At 40.8% G+C, this 21,569-nt stretch overlaps 1 protein-coding gene across 2 annotated transcripts in view; it reads right to left on the bottom strand.

Annotated features, from left to right (window-relative positions):
• The window catches only part of AGPS (alkylglycerone phosphate synthase), a 48,861-nt gene that overhangs the window by 8,799 nt on the left and 18,493 nt on the right, over positions 1-21,569 (bottom strand). For both annotated transcript variants that reach the window (XR_014551777.1, XM_083629080.1), the window contains exons 6-18: positions 20,049-20,120; positions 19,661-19,740; positions 18,474-18,554; positions 14,663-14,788; positions 14,260-14,368; positions 11,664-11,791; positions 10,342-10,393; positions 8,356-8,432; positions 6,979-7,091; positions 3,739-3,808; positions 2,740-2,801; positions 1,406-1,495; positions 117-216 (exon numbers count right to left, since the gene is read on the bottom strand). Coding sequence is in view for 1 of the 2 variants with exons in the window: in XM_083629080.1 (XP_083485206.1) it covers positions 117-216; positions 1,406-1,495; positions 2,740-2,801; positions 3,739-3,808; positions 6,979-7,091; positions 8,356-8,432; positions 10,342-10,393; positions 11,664-11,791; positions 14,260-14,368; positions 14,663-14,788; positions 18,474-18,554; positions 19,661-19,740; positions 20,049-20,120 (1,160 nt within the window). In the remaining variant the exon portion in view is untranslated. The remainder of the gene's footprint in view (positions 1-116; positions 217-1,405; positions 1,496-2,739; positions 2,802-3,738; positions 3,809-6,978; positions 7,092-8,355; positions 8,433-10,341; positions 10,394-11,663; positions 11,792-14,259; positions 14,369-14,662; positions 14,789-18,473; positions 18,555-19,660; positions 19,741-20,048; positions 20,121-21,569) is intronic.

Below are 21,569 nucleotides of genomic sequence, written 5' to 3'. Positions count from 1 at the left end.
CGGGAACCTCTGACCACAAGGTGTCTGCCTCTAACTTGCAGTTTTACTTGTTATAGTGAATGAGTTACTACAGCCAAGTATTACATAACATGAAAGCGACAAAGAGTTACAATTACCTCTATTTCTTCAAAAACGTGAACAGGGTCGCTTAATCCTCTGTAGTTAAAGCCCAAATAGAAATAGACACAGGCGCCAGCATCGTAGGTCTGCGTCACCCTGTGAGTTGTTTTTGTAATATATAAAAATGGTATTTGTTAGATCAAGTACTACACTGTTCTATACATAATAACATAAGCCGACCCTGCTGGATTAGGCCCATTGAGTTCAGCATCCTGTTCTCACCGTAGTTTACAAGATGGCCGGGGGGGGGGGGGGTAGCCTGCAAGGTGAACATCAACACAAGGGCACATGTCCATCTGCGATTCCCGGCAACTGGTATTCAGAGGCCCATCACCTCCTACTATGGAAGCACAACATAGCCCTTGTGGCTAGCAGTTGCTGATAACCTTTGCTGAATGCTCTTTCCAAGATATCTAATTGGGTGCCCATCACCGGTAGGCGCAAGCTCCATGATTTAACTATGCACTTGCTTTTATCTTCCAACATTCAGCTTCACCACATGCCCAAGAGTTCTAGTGTAATGAGGGAGAAAAACCTTTCTAGATCTGCTTTCTCTGTGCCACGTATCATGTTATGAACTCCAATCCCCAGGACCGTTTTGCCCTTGTCTGAACCTTTTTCAACTCTACAATATACTTTTTGAGGTGCAATGACCAGAAAGGCACAAAAGCTGCCTCTTAAAAAACGGAACCCACAATTTCGTTTCAACACATTAAAATACTCAAGGTGCAAGAAGGGGAAGGACTATGCTTGAAGTTTAATTGTACACTCCTGATGAAGACCACTATGGACCATAGCTGTCAACTTTTCCCTTTTCTTGCGAGGAATCCTATTCGGAATAAGGGAATTTCCCTTTAAAAAAAGGGAAACGTTGACAGCTATGCTATGGACAATGGGAATATGAGATAGTTTTACTAGGTAAAAATGGCTATCAGCACTCACTAATAGGGCTAAAAGGGGGGAAATAGCAATGCAATGAGAAATACAATTCTGATATATATTTTTTACCTAGGTACACTTCTGCTTCACCAATGCCATAATGTACACGCTGTTACACTTCGGTATTTGCATATGTAGAGGAAAAAAATGATAAGCCACCAATCCATGCATTGGGTAGTGGGAGAGGGTGGATCTATCAGACAGTATGGTCGTGGTGTCCCAAAACCAAGATCTGGCCCTTTCCCCCCAACCACCTCAAATCAAAAGAATATCAAGACTGCTATTGCCCTTAATTTAGACTGATTTCATTCAATTTCATAGGCAGCTGAAATTTAATGTGTCTTACCGACAGGAAACGAAAGGTGGGAACTGAACGCCTCTTTCTTTGCATTCTCTTACTATTCTTTCCTTCACATTTCGGCAAAGGTCTAGAACCCTGAAACAAAATATAGCAGAGAAGTCGAAAGAAATGTCCACTTATTTTGTGTACGTATTTATTAGAGATTTATGTGAGATTTATATTGCATTTCAGTAGGGTTTTTTTTAAAAAAAACAATTTATGTTAAATTGAAGCACATTTTGTTTCGTTAAAAGAAATGATTCTAAGTTTAAGTCTGTTGTGTAATTTTATCTGTCAGCACTGTAAGTTTATAAGTGTTAGGGAGCCAAGGTTAAATTCAGCTTGTTTGCTTTAAAACACAGGTTGCCAGAAAAGAATAAAGTTTAGTAGGATTCTAAACGCAATGTTTAGACATACTAACGTTTGCAATGCAAAAAGAAAATGGCCGCGTTTACAGAGGAAAAGAAATGTAAAAAGTCACATAGCTCTCCAGGACTAATGGAGGAAGAGTTTTGAACACAGCGCTGGTGTGTGTGTGTGTGTGTGTGTGCGCGCGCGCGCTGTATTTCCTTGTTTCTCAAAAACATTTCTTTCTTTGCTACAGCTGTGGCATCTATTGCAATATTTTGCCCAACAGCTCACCACTTAGGAATCCTCTTCTAGTTAGGTGTATCTACTGCATAATCTGACAAAGCAGATACTGTATATTTCTGCCAAGCTCCAAACGTTAATCCTGCAACAGATAACATGGCCCACACTTACTTTGTAAATGCTCCTATATAAGATGTTGATGGGCATGGCTTGCAAACTGTTTGCATGGGATGCAAGTATTTCCAGTGAACTAAATCTACATTTGTTGTTTCAAAACTGCCATGATCCTGAAGGAAGTCAAAGTTACGTAATGTATGGTATAGATACAGAGAACTTCTCACAAATGGAAAGCCTAATCCAGAAAATTGTGTTTATGCATGTTGTAGGACATGAAAATTGTATTTGGAAATTGATAACAGTTAAGAACAATTATGCATGTGGAACATGATGAAGCTGGAAGATTTGGATTGTCTTCGGAAAACAGTTATGTATACAGGAAGCTATTCACTTGCTTATCAGCTGAGAGAAATCAGCTGTTTTCTCAATATATTCTTGGATAAAAATCAGTGGCTTGTTTAATTCAACAAGAACCCTCATTAGAAATTCTACTGCTAAAGTAGGTCACACATGGCCTGAAAAATGTATAATCTCACCTTACTAATTTTGGAAAACCTTAGTGACCCTTTTCATATGGTGCACAGCTTTTACAACTTCAGACAATGCAAAAACAGAAAATGCACTGATTTTACCTGTCCCAGGGAACAGACGTTTCAAACGATTCTCCTATTATATAATGATCCAGGCCCAGGTCCTATAGAGGAGATCATTTGCAGATTAGAACTCCTAAAGTTATGTATCTATAGGCCTCGAACCTGCTATTTTGTATAATTACAGAACCCAAAACATTCAAGTGTATTAATATTCTGAGAATATTAATTTGTCAAAGAGACCTAGCATACTCCCAGGACCTACTGCGTAAATTTGTTTATTCTACCAACTACTTCAAATTGCTATAGTCTTTTCAGCCTTTAGACATCAGGAACACAGCTGACATGTTATCAGGTCAAGTGTTTTTTTTTTTTTAATCAGGAAGAGATTTGCCACTGAGTCCCCAAAGCAGACTAAGTGATGCACTGGGTTTTGAGAAGGAGGCGTAAGGCTCTGCCAGGGTCCTAGAGCCCTCCTACCTCCTTCCCCAAACTGGAAAAGCACTAACTGGGCCTTGGGAAGGAGGAGGGACGACTCTAGGACCCTGTCTTCCCCTCACCTCTCCTCGATAACAGCGCAATAGTGGGGTCAGATCTGCTGCCAAAATCAAATGGCATCACCTCATTGCTGGCCTGTTCCTGACAGTGCCTACTGACCTTCATATATCTACCTAATGAGATGCTCAGGGCTAGGTAGCTGAGAGATCTTTGTTCAAGCTGTTTTGGGGTGGGGGGAGAGAATGTGGATAGACCTGGATTCAAACTTCTTCCCCATCTAATCCTTCCCAAACTACTAAAGCTGACCGATTCATTTGTCATGGGGTCGGTGTGCATCCTGTAGGCAAAAGTTTGCAACTGCACAAATTTTTAGGAAGTGTAACAAGAAAGCGGAGTAGCCCAATATGCATGTTGTTCTTTTGTATATGAAAAAACTCTGAACCATTAAAATATGCAACACCTTCCCCCCCTCCTTGTCTCATATACACAACCGCACAGTACATGATGAGAAATTGAGTTTTTTTAAAAATAAATAAGACCTACCCGAAGGTAAGCAATGACAAATGTTAGCATGTATCCTCTCTGTCCATTGTCTTCTCCAGCTGCCAGACCACTATAATTTAAGGACAGTAAAATATCATAATACATCAGTTATTCCTATGGCATGAAATGGTTTACAGCAAGGTTGTTTCCAATCAAGAATTTAGGCAGGTAAATTAAGTTCCATTTAAAATGCCCCATTTGAATTGATTTTTATGGAAGCTGCTCTGGGGTACCCCAGCTGAAGACTGGGGTACAAATGCTCTAAATAAATACATATTAAGTTTAAATGTTTGTGTATTTGAGAAGCTGACCCAAAAAAATTACAGAGTGGCAGGACAGCCTAAACTCATTTTCTCTGAAGAATAAAATAAAATACAAGGCGTGTAGGAACAAAATATCAAAGTGACAGGCAGTCATATCTCATTTACTTTTATTATTTTAAAATTCAAGTAGCAACAGTCACCCCTACCCTTCTGATTCTTGCTAGCTTGCTAGGTTTAAAGAACAGGCACATCTAATTTAGATTTTGTTCAGCTTCCCTTCATAATCCTCATTTAGTTTTAAAAATAGAGCTCAGGCCTCCTGGAGATCCGAAAGAGACAAGAGGGAGAGATTTTTGCTACCTGGCAGTTTGAAATAAGACTACCTAACTTCTTCTTTCTTTGGCGATCACTCATAGCCGAGTAAAATTGTCTTTCCATACACACGGTTTTAACAATGAGTCCATAAGTGACTGTGAAGGCCAATTCTGGATCCACACGTCCTTCCACAGTGGGGACATTGGTTTCCAGGCGGAAGTTGATTGTGGTGTGGATTTGCCAAGCGTGCCTTCATCCTAACACGTTTCTCCCTTGCGTCCTGAGTTCAAGCGTCTTCAAAGCCCATGACACCTTTGGTAAAGGCTGTTCTCCAACTGAAGCGCTCGCAGGCCAGTGATTCCCAGTTGTCAGTGTTTATACTGAAAACAATCATCAGGCATCCGCACAACATGACCAGTCCAATGAAGTTGATGTTGAAGAATCATTGCTTCAACACTGGTGATCTTTGCTTCTTCCAGTACACTGGTATTAGTTCGCCTGTCTTCCCAAGTGATGTGTACAAATTTTCGGAGACACCGTTGATGGAATCTTTTGAGGAGTTGGAGATGGCGTTTATAAGTTTATAAGTGGTCCATGTTTCACAAGCATACAGTAAGGTTGGTAGTACAATAGCTTTGTAAACAAATGTTTTGGTTTCCCTGCAAATGTCCCGGTCCTCAAACACTCTGCACTCTGCAGTTGGGAGAAAGCCGCACTCGCAGAGCTCAGGCGATGCTGGATTTCAGCATCAGTGTTGGCCCTTGTGGAAAGATAACTGCCCAGGTAGGAGAAGTGATCGACATTTTCCAACGTTACACCACTGAGTTGGATTTGTGGCGCTGCAGAGGGGTTATTTTGTACTTGTTGGTGCAGCACTTTGGTTTTTTTGGATGCTGAGTGATAGGCCAAGATTTTTGTAAGCTTCTGCAAAGATATTTAGGATGGTTTGGAGGTCATCCTCTGAGCGTGCGAACACTACGTTGTCAACAGCATACTGAAGCTCTATGACGGAAGTTACGGTAACCTTACTCTTTGCTTTCAGCCTGCTCAGATATAGCAGCGTGTGATAGAAATTGTGAGAGAAATGTCCGCTATTTTCAGCAGCATTTTCTTTTATTTAAGAGATTTTCTCAAATACCAAATGGTAATGAATGAAAAACAGCATGCAGCTTCAACTCAGAGACTTCAGGGGCCAAGGAGAACACTTCTATGCAAACAGCATGTAAGAATGGTGTTTGTTACATGCCTGTTTCCCTCAAGTGAGGGGGCCCCCAGTGAAAACTGAAATGGCAGCTTAGCCTGGCTGTGCTGCTGGCTATATAGGCACTTCACCTGTAAGCTGACTTTTGGGCTTTCAGTTTCACTGGCACATTTGAGGCAGAGAAAACTCTGAAACCCAACCAGGCATGTGCAGCCCGGCAGTGTTCTAGCTAGCCATGGGCAACAGCTGACAGCTGGGGCAACATGGTGGGGTATTCTTGGATAAGCTGGCGACACTTTATCCCCTTGTTCTTCTGGCAGAAGAGCAAAGAGGTAGCAAGTACAAGGAAAACACCCTCTAGGTGGAACAAGCTGAGTTTTGGGGTTAGTAGCCAAAACAGCTAACAGTGGCCGTCTGTTCCAGTTTTCCTCCTCTTCTAGCTTCAAGGCTAGCAAACAGAAGAAAAGAATGATGGGGCAGAGATGTTTGACCAAGAATGCAGGACAGCTCCTACTTTTTAAGCTGCCAGGCTATCCTGTAATTGCTTAATGTTCACAAAGTATCTATATTTCAGAAGGTGTTTTACTTCTGTCCCCTTATCAGCCTGCCCCTTAAATCTCAATTCACTGCTTCTTGAAAGGACATTTTGGTAAGAATGGGAGGTTGAGCGTTGTAACATGTCATTCAGATATTAGGTTAGTGAACCTGTAACGCAGAACATTTGCAAAGTGTCTGTTTTTCCCCATTAAACACAGTGATCTAAGTAATAATTTGCTTAAATGGGAAATAAAGTTGTGGCCCAGACAAATATCTTCACCGTGGTTTCATTGATTAGTCCTGTAATCAATCAAACCAGATGGACACAAACCACCCTATCATTACTCAGCTTGTTATTAAAGTGAAATGTTTTCTGTTCCTTTGTAACAGCACAGAGCAATCAGTGACAGGAGGTGGAATACATATAATTAATCAAGTTCTGTTGATTAAATACAATTTCCTTTTTAAAACAGGCTGGCCTGAGTCACAGCTTTAGTCAATAATGCACAGTATTAAGGTATAATGGTCAAAACAATGCTCTCCTTCAGTGCGTTAAGATTTGTTTGTTTAGTGTCACAAAAGTCCCTTTCGTGTGCTACAGAGAAAAGGAAATAGCCCTGACCTCAACTGGACTATGGCAAAATGTATTCAATTTTGTATCACAGTTAAGTCCCTATAAACATTTGTGCTCAAGCAAATTCAAATGACTCTCTTGTGTTTTCAGGTACATTTTTATGCACTAACCTCTTAGTTAATGTCTACAATTTCATTCTCACTTTCCAAAATGGTTTTGTATTATTGAAAAAATTCATGATACCTCATGATTTCCAGAAATTTTCATAAAAGGCCTCTGGTTTTCAGCTCTACAAAGATTTTGGACTTTTCAACACATTGCTTAACTATTAAGATATGAAGGTTTCATACCCAAATTTTGCAGCAATATCGTAAACTTGCTTTTCATGCTGAAGAACCTTCTCTCTGTCTCCCTCAAAAAGCAAGGTAGTGACACATAGCACATTGGGATCAAATCCTTTGAACTGTGGAAAGACAGGCATCTCCATTATATGAAGGTAGTACAGCAAGATACCATTATTCATGTTGATCAACCATTTTAAGTCATTTACAATATATTCATGCTCCTAACTTATTTTGAACACAATACAACTCTTCTAAAGCAGATTCACAAGCATTTTAGCATAAACAAGAGGCATATTTCAAGGTAACATGGCACATATTTGAAAGTGTGATACTTAAGAGAAACGCTCAAGAGGATGTCGTCAAGAGAACCAATCTGAAAATTCACTTTTACGAACGCAAGCAGGGGGGGAAAGAGCAACTGAAGTGTTGAAAAGCATCCATTATTTTCTATTCTGTAACCATTTACAACTACTGCCATGTGGATGTTTCTGATAATAAGTGAATCTTCATTCTCTGAACATGAAATTTCATTTTGAAACTTTCCAAGTTCAACAAACTTCTGCTGCTAAAATAATGGAGGATACAGAATTAATATGTTGGCATCAAGATTAGCAGGAACAGCCTATTGGCGTGTGTGGTTTCACTTTTTTCCTCCCCCAACCCTAATGGTAGAGGCCAACAAGTCAATGAAGAGATATCTTGCACACGCAAAAATATTTCTCATTCAGATAAATGCAGGAACTCTGACACCAGAAGTTCCCACCTCTCTTCCCCACCTGTGTTGTGCTACTAGGCAAAGGTAAAGGGACCCCTGACCATTAGGTCCAGTCATGGCTGACTCTGGGGTTGTGGCACTCAACTCGCTTTATTGGCCGAGGGAGCCGGCGTACAGCTTCCGGGTCATGTGGCCAGCATGACTAAGCCGCTTCTGGCGAACCAGAGCAGCGCACGGAAACGCTGTTTACCTTCCTGCCGGAGCGGTACCTATTTATCTACTTGCACTTTGAGGTGCTTTCGAACTGCTAGGTGGGCAGGAGCAGGGACCGAGCAACGGGAGCTCACCCAGTCACGGGGATTTGAACTGCCGACATTCTGATCGGCAAGTCCTAGGCTCTGTGGTTTAACCCACAGTGCCACCCGTGTCCTGTTGTGCTACTACTCTCAACTAAAACAGCTGGCAGATGCTGTTCTGCCATTTGCACCCTTAGACTCTGGACTAGTGTAGACATTAAGCACATTTTTTTTTATAAAAAAAAAATCCAGGTTAAGATTTGGTGTGGGGGCAGAAGAGAAGACCTAACATGCAATTTTATACAGTGTGCTTTTGTGTCCAAATCTTTTAGAATCTGAATTAATTAGAGGCCGAGGATAAAAATTAAATACCTTTGTGATGTAGAATTTTTTCAACCCATCCAGAAGCGATGTAAAAATTGAAGAAACCTGTGGTTTAAGAGCATGTCCTTGGCAAGAGTTAGGAAAAAGGAAAAAAAAAATGTAAGACAACTATATTAATGGAGTTCAGAATTTTATTTGGAAACACGACTGAAAAGCTGGAGCTTAAATTTTTTATTAGTAAGTGCTCCATTTCTTACCAAAATAAACTTACCACTAACACTGTTGCAAGGGATTTATGGGAACCCTGCACGTTTAGGCATAAATGCAAGAAATCTGAACACTCGGTGAAATCTGTCAAGTCTAATTCTTTGCCTGCTTACAAAAGTACATCAAAATAGGAGTTTGTGATTCTCTTTCCTACAGAATGACTACCTCTGCACTACAGAGAACAGACGTATTTGCTACTACCCAGTCCCGTCCATAAAGTCAGGTAGATTCCCTATTTTTGTTTGTTTAGAAGCCACTTGTATATTCATGCATTCAAAAGTTAATTTGGCTGTTTATTTTACAGATTACAAACACAGACACCGATGGGAGAAACCGAGCTCTGAAGTTCTGTTTGTGGATCAGCTTTTCATCTAGTGGAGACATTCACGTAAGAGAAGGAGAGTGGATTTTTCACAACTACTTCTGTAACAATCTTACACTTTGACTCAATGCTATCTATAGTAGAAGTGCTAGGAGATGTTTACCTAGTCTCAGATTATTTTTGCCTACATTATCTAGCTTTTGCTGACAAGTCAGAATGGGGTGGGAGATGGTATTTCACACCCCCAATGCAACAAAGAACCCTTGTTCACTAAGGCTGCTCCCACAACTCAAATGCTCTTTTTCATTAACTGCAGCCCTAAGTCAACTTCCTCAGTCAAGCTCTGCCCAAAAATGTTCTAATTTTCTTAAAGATAATAAACCAACAAAGTAGTGGTAGAAGGAAAGAGATGTAAGAATCACAAGATGGTTCTTTTTATTATTTCAACAAGCTTTAGGGGGAGATTGCTAGTACAATGACTGCTGCTGCACTTTATGGGGGTCTATTTTTTGTCTTGCTTTTAAGCTTTCTCTCTTTAGGGACACCATCCAATCAAAGAAACTGAAAAATAATGTGAGTTTTAATTGATTAAACCTACGAAAGTATGCATACTAATAAACAGAATGGAAAAACTAAGTATGCTCTGTTTTCAGATGATGCGTGTGTGGAGAAACATTTCTTCTTGTGCGAGAGAAGTTAGGAATGCCTCTAAGATAAATGAGACTATGTATGTTTTAAATCACTTAAAAATGTGTTGTCTAATTAAGGTGCCCCTGATCAGTTGATCAAGAGGTTTTTAATTAAAGGGGGGGGAATCAATAAATTAAGACACTACAATCTTAATTTTGAAGAATGGTTTTGACTGCATTTGGATTTTATGTGAGTCACTGAGAGCCCAGTGCAGTCAGCAGAAAGGTAGAAAATAATCAAAGTATCCATACTGCATAATCAACTCCATCTGACGTCAGTGATGAATGGCACAAAGGAATGAACTGAAAACATAGGAATTAGTAACCAACTGCAGATCGTGCCCTCGTCCCTTTAAATTCTGATTTCAAATGTTGGATTAGAATTAACCAAGTCTAGATTCAAAGAGGTCAAGCTCTTTGACTTTTTTCCTTGACAGCTGACAAACCAACTTATTTGCAAAAGCTGCTTGCTAGGCAGCGGGGGATGCTCAAGAACCACAAGTCCAAAACTGCCTTAGCCATGCAGAACTAGCTGAGCAGTTCTCTAGATATTGGTCACTACAATGAACCATGGTTACTGGCACCAAAGCTGGGAGAGGCAAAAATTAGAGAATGACAAGGGAGTATGGGAAAGAGGGGGCACATTTTTAATTTTCAATCCCCTATCACCAAGGTCACAGAATACCCGCTATCAGACCACAAGGTTCGGCGCAAGTTTACAAAAGCAAATCATGAGCAAAATTAGTAAAAACTTACCAAATTGAAATTGATTATTGTCCATAAGGCGAATGGATGCAGGAGCACATCGCTATAAAGAGACAAGTTGCATGTGAATAAAGAACACCGATAGAAAGTAAAGCAATTGTGTTTTTTTTTTTTTTTAGAAAAATCTGGCATGGGATGAAATACAGTCAAATACTGAACCTCTATAAAGGAGTTACATCATGCTGTAAAAAAACACATTCGGTAATCTTAACACAGAGGCCCAGACTGATTAAGATTAATGTGGTTTGCAAAATTTGCATTGTATTACATTAGGTCAACATCTGGCCTTTGATAGCATACCCCCGTTTGTAGTCTGTCCAGCCTCAAATACATACATTTAAGATATAGAACCAGCTCTCTATGGATCAATGCTATGTAAGGTTTTAGAAACTCCTTGGAACAATGGGGGAAATAGTCAAGTTTAGTGGGGGGAGAGTTGGCGCACCTTCTAGGACCTACTAATAATGCCCTGTCATTCTTAAAAAGAGTGTGTTCCCCATGTCAATAATAAAATAGAAGAAATGGTAAGCAAATGGTTTATATGTGTGTGTGTGTGTGTGTGTGTGTGTGTGTGTGTGTGTTGGGTTGTTGACAATGTTAGTCATACTAAGAGGATACCCACTGAAATTAATGGAAACGACTACGCTCTGAGTAGAACTTAGCTGGATACAACCATTAACTGAGAAAGACGGAACAGAACTTATATGCAGTGCAAAAGATAATTGTGTGCAGACAGATGCACACACAATTTGGGTATACCCAAGAAACTAGGTATTCTAACAAAGGGGGTGGGGGGAAACAAACAAAGACTGACCTATGGAAAAGGTACAGAATAAGGGAATTATTTATTGGACTGACTGGGGAATATAATAAAGAAGAGGGAGAAGGATGTAAAGGGCAACATTTTTACAATGAGTCATTTGTTAAATAAGGACACTGAATACTTTAACTGGCCCAGATCTCACCCTGAACTCAGTATGCTAGCAATACAGTTTCCCAAGCCCTTTTATGCTAATTTGTAAATGTTTTCAAGTTTGAAGCAATAGCTGCTGCCTAATTACAGCGGGGGGGGGGGGGGATACTAAATCCAGGAAAGCAAACCAGAGAAATATAAAATCTTAACATTCGATTTAGCAATCTCCCAGAAGCTTAGTGGGAGATTTCCCCTTTAAGCATATTGCCCAGCCTCAAAAAAAAGACAGCAGAGCAGAGCATTAGCATGCCATCTAGTGAAAGCATTTTGATACTACTCTTTTTTATATAAATAAATAAAAAGTGCAATAAAACACAACTTGAAGATAAGATTACTTTACCTGCTTTGCTACTTCTCTTAAACAGGCCACCCCTTTCTCAAAGTTTGGAAATACTATAGACCCATACTTTTGGTATTCAGGGATTGGTCGAATTTTTATTGTAACTTCTGTTACCACTCCAAGGGTTCCTTTATAAAAAGAGGGAAATGGTCATTTTGCTATCGTCGAAAGATTTACAAAAATCATTTTGTGATTTAATAGGCAAAATTAAGAATCCCATCTTTGTTTACTTTGAAAACCATGCCCAATTCTTTAACAAATATTTCCTATTCCAGAACCTCCAAACGGCAGTGTTCAGTTAGCGCAGTAATGTTCAGTTAATGCAGTATTTATCAAACTGTGAGGATTAGCTTTCTAATTGTAGAAATAAAATTCGTAAGATTAAATATTGATGTAATTTCAAAGTTCCATCATAATGTGAAGAAATCTTTGCTCTTTCAACGTAGTGTAGTTAAAACTATGATATAAGCAGTGCTTTTTTCTGGGGGGGGACGCATACCCCTAAACATTTTGTGAATCTATGTTTGGCCTCATTGAGGGGCAGTATTTCAATATGAGTAGGAAAATGAGAGTACCCCCTAAACATTTTTTTTAGAAAAAAAAGCACTGGAAATAAGCACCAAGGGCAAGTTATAACTAGTGTGCTAGGTGTTTTTCTTCCAAAAAGACCAATATAGAAAGAAATTTTTGCACTGTTTAGTATCAAGCAGAACATCAAAAGAGGCTTTCTCATATTTTGACAGCACCTGACAATCATTTAAACAGAACAGAAAAAAGTACTGGGAAACAAGGCAGCGTGTGCCCAGCCAACCAGTGGAAGCATGCTGAAACAGAAAGAAACTGCAAGCAAACCAGCAGCTCTATAACTATGGCTGCCTTGTATGTTTAGTAGTCAAAATAGTCTGGGTTCTAATCTATAACTAAGTCAATCCATGGTTTGGCATCATGCCCGAGCTACTGCATGTAGTAAATAGTACAACACAGAGTGCCTCAGAATTTCTTCATAGAAATGTATTGTGCATCATTGTGTATCAGCATCAATTGAAGCCCAGCGCAATGGCTTCTGGGGAGGTCAGGAGAAGGGGCTGGGAGAGAGGGAATTGTTCTGTCCAGCAAGCTGATACGCTTGCACAGACGGGATAGGCTTGCACAGATTTTGTACAATGACAATGTAGACTAAAAAAAGGGCAATTTCACATTATCTGTCACGTGTCCATCACTTTTCCCTTATTCCAAATGAGAACTCTAAAACGGTTTTAATAAATTAGTTTAACGCTTCAGCAAACACAGTGCACCAGAGTTATACTGTCCCTACTTAATCCCGACAGAGAATTTTCATCTCTGCACTCTTGTGATCCAGCATTTAGCTGGATGTCCATTGCAAATGAAGCACCTCTAGGAAACTAGGCACTCTGTACTGTAGTGCCCTACTGAATAACAGGGACGTGATGGCGCTGTGATCTAAGCCCCCGTGCCTCTTGGGCTTGCTGATCGGAAGGTTGGCAGTTCGAACCCCTGCGATGGGATGAGCCCCCGTTGCTCTGTCCCAGCTCCTGCCAACCTAGCAGTTCAAAAGCAAACCAGCACAAGGAGATAAATAGGTACTGCTGTGGCGGGAAGGTAAATGGTGTTTCCATGTGCTCTAGCTTTAGTCACGGAGTCCCGTTGCGCCAAAAGTGCATGACCCAGAAAAGCTGTCTGTGGGCAAATGCCAGCTCCATTGGCCTGAAAGCAGAGATGACCGACGGACACCATGGTTGAATTTGACTGGAATTAACCATCCAGGGGTGTTTCACCTTTTACCTATTGCATACACAGGGCTACCTTCTTACAAAATGCTGTGATGCTCCATTTGTTTTAGTTTTTTCACCTTACATAGAACACAGAGTTTCTATGAGCAGAAAATCCAAGCTATAATGACTTTTAAGAGGAGTGGCTAAAGCAAAAAGCACCCTAGATATGGTCAAAGTTCCACTGTGCTTAGTGGGGCTTACTCAATACAGTAGTACCTCGGGTTAAGTACTTAATTCGTTCCGGAGGCCCATTCTTAACCTGAAACTGTTCTTAACCTGAAGCACCACTTTAGCTAATGGGGCCTCCCACTGCCACCGTGTGATTTCTGTTCTCATCCTGAGGTAAAGTTCTTAACCTGAGGTACTGTTTCTGGGTTACTGGAGTCTGTAACCTGAAACGTATGTAACCTGAAGCGTATGTAACCTGAGGTACCACTGTAGTGTGTTTAGAAATGCAGTCTAAGATGCAGGAGAGTTAGCGTTAAGCAGGAGGCATTACTAATCTGGAACTGCTCCAAGAAAAAGGCAACAGCCTCTTCCTTAGCAGTACAAATTAGTACATCATACCAAAATAGGTCTACAGCTATATATACTGTGTTAAAATTGCACTGTATCTAACGGCATCAACTGTGGAAATCTTATTCTTTATGGCAAAAGGAATAAGCCCTTTCAAATCCAATGTCTTCCAGTTGTTTTGGACTCCTTCCATTAGCTGCAGCCTGCATGGCCAATGGTCAGGGATGAGAGGAGTTGTGGCTCAAAACAACTGCACACAAAAACTGCAATTCTATTTTGATGCATACCTTCAGATCCTAAAATGAAATGATGGATGTCAGGTCCTGTTGACATACGCGGTCCTTGACAGCTTTTCTGTATCACACCTCTTGGGGTTACCATTTTTATATGAACCACCTGCATAATAAAATATATTTGCCTAAAAATTACATACGAATTGAAACATACAAAAGCATGTGAGCATACCAAAACCATCATTAGCCTAAACCCAAATATACCACTATTGATCAAAACATTTAATATTCAACTTTGCCTCTCTAAGACTAGACTGGGTTTTTTAAAAAAAAACTATCTTTGGAATTTAACAACAACCTAAGTTTCCACTAACTGACAAAAAGATTAGAACTAGAACAAGCATCAAATACCGATGAACAGTAATGAGATCATTTGCTGGGGGGGGGGGATTATTACCAGGTCTTCAATGTTTCCGTAAATGTTTTTCTTCATGCCTGATGCTCGCGTTGCCACCCAGCCTCCAAGTGTACTGAATTCCATTGAATCTGGTTCGTGGCCCATACAGTAACCGCTTTCACCCAGCTAAACACGTGAAAAAGAAGACAGCATTTGTGTAATGGACAGCTTTCTAAGGATATGGAACTTGAACTCCAGAATTTGGTTTTGTACTGTGCAGGACAGAGACGTGCAGGAAAGCCCGCTGTTTTGCACCAATAAAATAAAATCTGCTTTCATTAACATGATTACTCCAAACAGAACGGTACTTTTTGCTACCAAATTTTCTCCACATTATCACCCTCTGGTATACAATCACCCAGAAGTACACAGACGATTCACCAATGAGACAATTCGTTTGCATTAGCTGTGATTGCTGCATCGTTTGCGGGGGGTGCAGCTGGACTAGATTACTGTTCCAAGTCCCTACCAACTCTACGATTCTATCATGGCAGTACTTTTAACACCACCCTTATTGCAAAAACAGTTGCAAAGCCACATACCTCAAGCTGATGTTGTACTGTGCCCATGAATACACAATCAGAAGAGGGTGAAAAATAGCCAAAGATTATTGTATGAACTGGACCCAGGTCTCAGTAGCATGTATTAAACGTAGCTGTTAGCTTTGCCTTATTTATCCCCACAGTTCAAAAAACCTAAATCTGATCCCTTATTAAGAACATTCGACATGACACAATTTTAGCTTGAAGACTACAGCTCAAAAGATTTCACTTAAAAGACAATATAGCAAGCACTTAGTTATGGTTCTGGTAATATGCAGCTGGGTCTGTAGAAATCCTGAGCAACCAATTATATTCCATTCGTTCAAGAAGAGGCAACTTAATATACAACCATCTGGCTGGGATTTCTATGTGCAATACTACAGTATATTTGCTATGCAGATGAGGAATTTCTACACATTTGTCACTGGTTTCATTTTTCTTTATTAGTTGGGCTTTGCCATCTGCACTGCCTCAAAAATGGAATGAAACGCCTTTATACATTGACCCCCCCAAAGCTCTCCCAATGAAACTGCTCAGCAGAGCAGTCTTTTATGTCAACTGGCACAGGAACTGGTCACATGGGCTTGCGTTTGAAACCACATTATGTGCTGAAAACATGTGAGAGATGGATTATTCAAGAATGCCCTATGGGGTGGAATAGCTCCCAAGTGTTTTCTGGTACAACTTCTCTTGGTAATATAATAATAAGGGTAAAACTCAACTGTGTCCATCCACCAGAACACACCATTGGTTAAATTAAATTAAATACACTGTACCCCCAAAATCTGCTTTGGAGTATTGTGGGGACAGTATGGAGCAGATTTTCAGGGTGCAGGAGTGAGGAGAGGAAGGGCAAGTCCACGTATGCAGTGTTGCTGCTCTGCGTCTGGAATTGCTTAAACACAATATATATATCTGCCAGTTTCTTCTGCTTTATTACATGCTACAGTATGGTCACCATGACATTTCAATGATGCAGGGATTGGCATTCCCTATCTTAAAGATCTGATAATACAGCAAGTCTTGAGCTCTTAAAATGTAAATCACAAGACTGTGTGCTAGCAAAAAGATGGTTTTACTTATAAATGTATACTATATACTACCCTCTTATAAAACACCAAGAAAGAAGGATCCCTCCCAAACAGCCACATTATATGAGGGTTATGTTTAAATCACTAGCAGGGTATATGAATTTATTATTAGAAATATGAAACGTAAGCTTTAAAAAATAAAATAAAAACCACTCCAAACCCCTAGCATCCTCTGGACAGATTGCAAGCATAGGCACTGCTGGAGCTTCTGTGGACTAACACCGTCAAATGTCAAATTCCCTTGCTATGCAAATTCTTTTGAACAAGATCACATATTTCTGCAGAGGAACACCTACAGGACCACATGACCCACTCACAATACTTGAGTATATACTCTTGAACATGCTTCGTATGTTGACCAAAGTGCTGTGAATATGTTCTGATTATATAAAAATATACATTGAGTAACGATCTTTGTGATCCAGAAGAAGCCCCCCCCCCAAGAGAAATGGCAGGAATTGCTTTGGTTTTAAAGAAGCTGCTGCAGCAAAAGAAGCTATTATGCCTTATTCTAGTGGGACAAGAGTCTGTGGCATTTCAAGAATGGAACAGTTAGTGAAACATCCGAAGTTACTAGCCTGGAAAAATGTCATTTAAATTAAGAGAATATGCTCCGTGCATTTTAATTCTAACCTTTTTTAAAAAAAGCTACAGCTCTGGAAAGGTTAAAATACTACATCAAACAGTAAGAGGATATAAAAATAAAAAGTATGAAAGGCCATCTCATCAGAAAGTGCTGTGTTCGTAGATTGCAACAAAAATCATTTCTTTGGAAAAAGCTACAGAACCCTTTTAAAGGAGGACCACTTGTCTACAGAAAGTCCATTACAGTGGACGCTCGGGTTGTGAACGTGATCTGTGAGGGAAGCACGTTCGCAACCTGCAGCGTTCGCAACCCACAGCACCGCGTCTGCGCACGTGCGGGTTGCGATTCATCGCTTCTGCGGATGCATAAAGAGTGATTTAGCGCTTCTGCATATGCGCGGCTGCTGAAACCCGGAAGTAACCCGTTCCAGTACTTACGGGTTTCAGTGCGTCCATATCCCAAAAAAACGCAGCCTGAAGCGTCTGTAACCCAAGGTACGACTGTACTAAGTATTGCAAGTAGTTGATTCAAACATGTTTTAAAGTATGTAGGACTTGAGAATGCTTTTAGACAAGTTCCACAGCAGTGCTCCCCAAATGTGTTTTTGGACTACAATTCCCATCATCCCTGACCACTGGTCCTGCTAGCTGGGGATGATAGGAGTTGTAGTCCAAAAACTGCTGGAGAACCAAGTTTGGGAAACCCTGATCTACAACAATCCTTTGACACCTTCCCTTTTAAGAGCGATGTGAAACAGGGCTGTATTCTTGCCCCAACTCTCTTTGACATATTCTTCTCCCCATAGCTCTCATATGCCTTCAGCTCAACTGAAGACAGTGTGTACATCCATTCAAGGAGCGACAGGGGTCTATTCAACCTGGCATGCCTCCACACCAAAACGAAAGTGTGGCGGGGCCTTATCTATGAGGTTTTTTTTGTAACAGCCTTGACAACACACTCTCAGGAAGCTCTACGGAGTCTCACCAACCATTTTGTCCCAGCCTGAATGGAGTTCAACCTTACCACCAGCCTGATGATGGCCAACATCCTGGGTCAGGACGTCGCCTGCACTCCATTGGTGACCACATGCTTGAGGTGGTAGGCGGTTTTGTCTACCTGGGCTCCCCCATAACCAGCAACCTCTCCATCAACACCAAGCTGGATAGGTGTACTGGCAAGGCAGCTACAGCAGTGGCTCGCCTCTCCAAAAGCATCTGGGAGAATGTGTTGCTAACAACCAATCCCAAGATGAAGTCCCACCAGGCTTGTGTGTTGGGCATGCTGCTTTCTGGCAGTGAGCCAAGGAGTGATGTCAGGAGCGATGCCTCAATGCCTTCTACATGCGGCACATCAGGAAGATTTGAGGCATCACGTGGCAGGACCAAGTCTCAAACAAAGACGTGCTCTCCCAAGCTCATTTTCCCAGCATGTTCACACTACTATCTCAGCAACATCTACCCTGGCGCAGTCATGTCCGCAGGACACGAACTGGTATAATGATTAAGACAGAGCTGACTCAATAACCTGGAAAATATACACAGTACATTTGGCAAATGTAAAAACCGAAAGTAATTCTCAAAGGAGTAAGATACCTGTCTTTCCAAGTCTTGTCCAACAATGCCAGCTTCAACATGAGCGGTTAAATTTTTCTCATCTATCCAGTGAATCCTGTTCTATTACAAAGAAACCAAAGTAAGACTTGTGAAATGATTTGATAGTTGACAAAATCAACAGCGTTTAGCCAATTCCACACACTTACCTGAAAGTAAGCCCCATTAAACACAATAGGGCTTACTTCCAAGCAGGCGTGTATAGGATTGTGCCTTCAGCGGCTGGAAATGGGAAGGTGTAAACATACATATTTTTTGCCTGTCTGAACTATTAGTTTCACACAGGAGCTAAAATTCTAATGATGTAGGCCCAATAGCCTAAAGCAAAAATATCCGCAGGGAACTGAGGCCCATGGATTCATATAAGAACTATGCATCAATTTACCAATGCAATCAATATGGTCTTAGCAAATCGTTTGCAGATGAAGTACTCAGAGTAGTAAAGGATAAAAGATTAACAGGTGATTTTTTTCCCCCTTACTCAATCCTGCTAGAGGCTAGATGTGCTTGTGCCTACTTTGGATATTAATGGCTGAACTTTATCCTGTTTTCTCCTGGGGCACCTCGCCCTGGTTACATGGGTGTTGCACTATGAACTGGGATTGGGCAAGTATGGCAAACACCACGCCATGCAGTGCTCCACCCTATGCGCAAACCAGAAGGGGATTTTATACAGAACTTTTAAGACAAAGGATTCTGGACAAACTGATGTTCAGTAATGACATCTTTATGCTGCACATATTCACTGAAATAAAGATTGACCTTGCATTGTATACAGAAGGACCACAGTGTTTCTTCCCACCCCCTCCAAAGTTACCTGTTAAGTTATTCGAAAGCTGAAAGCCCTAGTTCATGCCTTATGAAATCAATTAGCTCCCAACAGACAGCCAATGTAACATAATGGTTAAGAGTGCTGGGCTTGGGACTTGAGAAAGCCAGGCTCAAAATCTTCACTCTGCTACCAAGCATGCTGATCCTACAAAATACTTAACTTTTTGGATAGGAACCAAAAATAGTCAAGGCCTTATAAAGATGTCCATTGTCACCTTCCCCACAGTCTTTGTTACTATGTAAGGGAAGTCAGCTTAAGTTATGTTTTTGGTATTTGAAATACTTTTTACAATCTGACATTCTACACAGTTTTGCCTGAAAATGCTTTTTCCACATACCATTTGTGAGGTGTCCAATGAAACAATCGTTCTTTTCTCCTCAGCAGGACACTGAAGAGCATTAGAAACATTTGTTCCTCCTGCAGATACAAGAAACACATTTCCGTTATTTTTCGTTCACGTGCCTTCATGTTAGTTCCCTGATACTTAACTATGGGGCTCAAATCATTTTTAAAATAATAAACAGTGCTACATTTGAACTTGGGAGGCGGCTTCCTCCAGCAAAAGGCAACATAACAAGGGAGTCGGCTCTTCAAAATAAAAATAAAAATAAATCCCACTGGGCATACAAAAGCCATTAGCTATGTCTGAAGCAGCACTTTGGATTCTGGCCACTGAAAACAAGACAGTTATTCTCCTTAAGGCATAAAATTGCTATATAACTTACCACCATACGGTATAATACAAACGTTATGCTTGCAGGCTATTTCCACAATTTTAACCACATCATCATGGCAGTCTATAAACAGAAGTATAAATAGAGAATTAACAACATATATTAAGACAGTGATTAAAATTTAAATGTATTGAAGTATTTCACAGCGGCTTGCTGTTACAGTGATGTCAGAGGCCACAACTATACTAGAGTTAAGGAAGTGAAGTCTCAATGTTTTGGACACTTTCACTATGAGATGAAAAGGAGTCTCTGCACCACCAATATTGGGGCTCAGGGAAGAACTACAGTGGTACCTCGGGTTACATACGCTTCAGGTTACATACGCTTCAAGTTACAGATTCCGCTAACCCAGAAATAGTGCTTCAGGTTAAGAACTTTGCTTCAGGATGAGAACAGAAATCGTGCTCCGGCGGCACGGTGGCAGCAGTGGTGCTAAAGTGGTGCTTCAGGTTAAGAACAGTTTCAGTTTAAGGATGGACCTCCGGAACGAATTAAGTACTTAACCTGAGGTACCACTGTATATGCCACACTGGCTGGCAAAAATGGATTGAGCCCAGATCATCTATTTAGTTCTGAATTTTTCACATGTTCCTCTTAAACATTGAACCAAAGTTGCTTACACTTTTCCTTTTTTAAAATCAAAACAAAACACAAAAAGCTAAAATTATCAACGAGAACCTCACAACAAAATTACAATTCAAGTAACAGCAAATTACAGATTTAGCAGATGCTCAAAAAAGCAAGGCCGTGAAAACAGAAGTAACACAGGAGGAAAGTAAAACCAACAGCCAGCCAAAAGCCTTTCTACAAAGTCAGGCTTCAACTTGGCACCTGAAGGTCCAAGATGATGGTGCATAATGGGTTCTTCTGGAAAGGTCATTCTGTAAGGTTGATGCCACAACTGAAAAACACCTGCTTCTAGCAAAAACTGAATGAACTTTGGTGTGGGATTGCAAGACAGGATCTCAGACACTGAACAGAGTGCACAAAGGAAAGGCATTCTATAAGATTTTCCAGTCCCAAACAGGGCATTCAAGCAGCAAGAATCAGCATTCAAGCCCAAAAATCAATAGGCAACTGGTCTGGTCCCACTCTGTAATACGCTCTGATTGTTGGTGGGTGTTAGTCCACCTGGTGGCAGGAGTCTGCACTAACTGAAGCTTCCAAAAGCTTTTCAAGGCCAGCCTGGTGTTAAGTGCTTTATAGTACTCAGGTCTGGAGGTTACTGAAAAGCAACCCTGGCCAGATTCAGCTTCTGGAGGAAGGGACATAGTTGGTGCACCAGCCCAAACTGGTAAAAACTCTTAGCGCTTGAAGGAGTTATGGATGCACCAAGTGTTATGAGATGGAGGTGCAAATAAGTACCATACTTTTCCGTCTATAAGACGCCCCCATGTATAAGACCCACCCCCCATTTTGGGGGACTCAATTTTAGGAAAATGAGGGGAGATGGCCCAAAGTTGTTGAGCCTCTCCCCCCACGCAGCTTCGGGCAGGAAACACTCCCTAGATC

This window comes from Podarcis filfolensis (assembly GCF_964270895.1).
Source record: "Podarcis filfolensis genome assembly, chromosome: 1".
NCBI lineage: Eukaryota > Metazoa > Chordata > Lepidosauria > Squamata > Lacertidae > Podarcis > Podarcis filfolensis.
The sequence above is the reverse complement of the archived record's forward strand: the minus strand, read 5'-3'. Positions and strand labels throughout refer to the sequence as shown.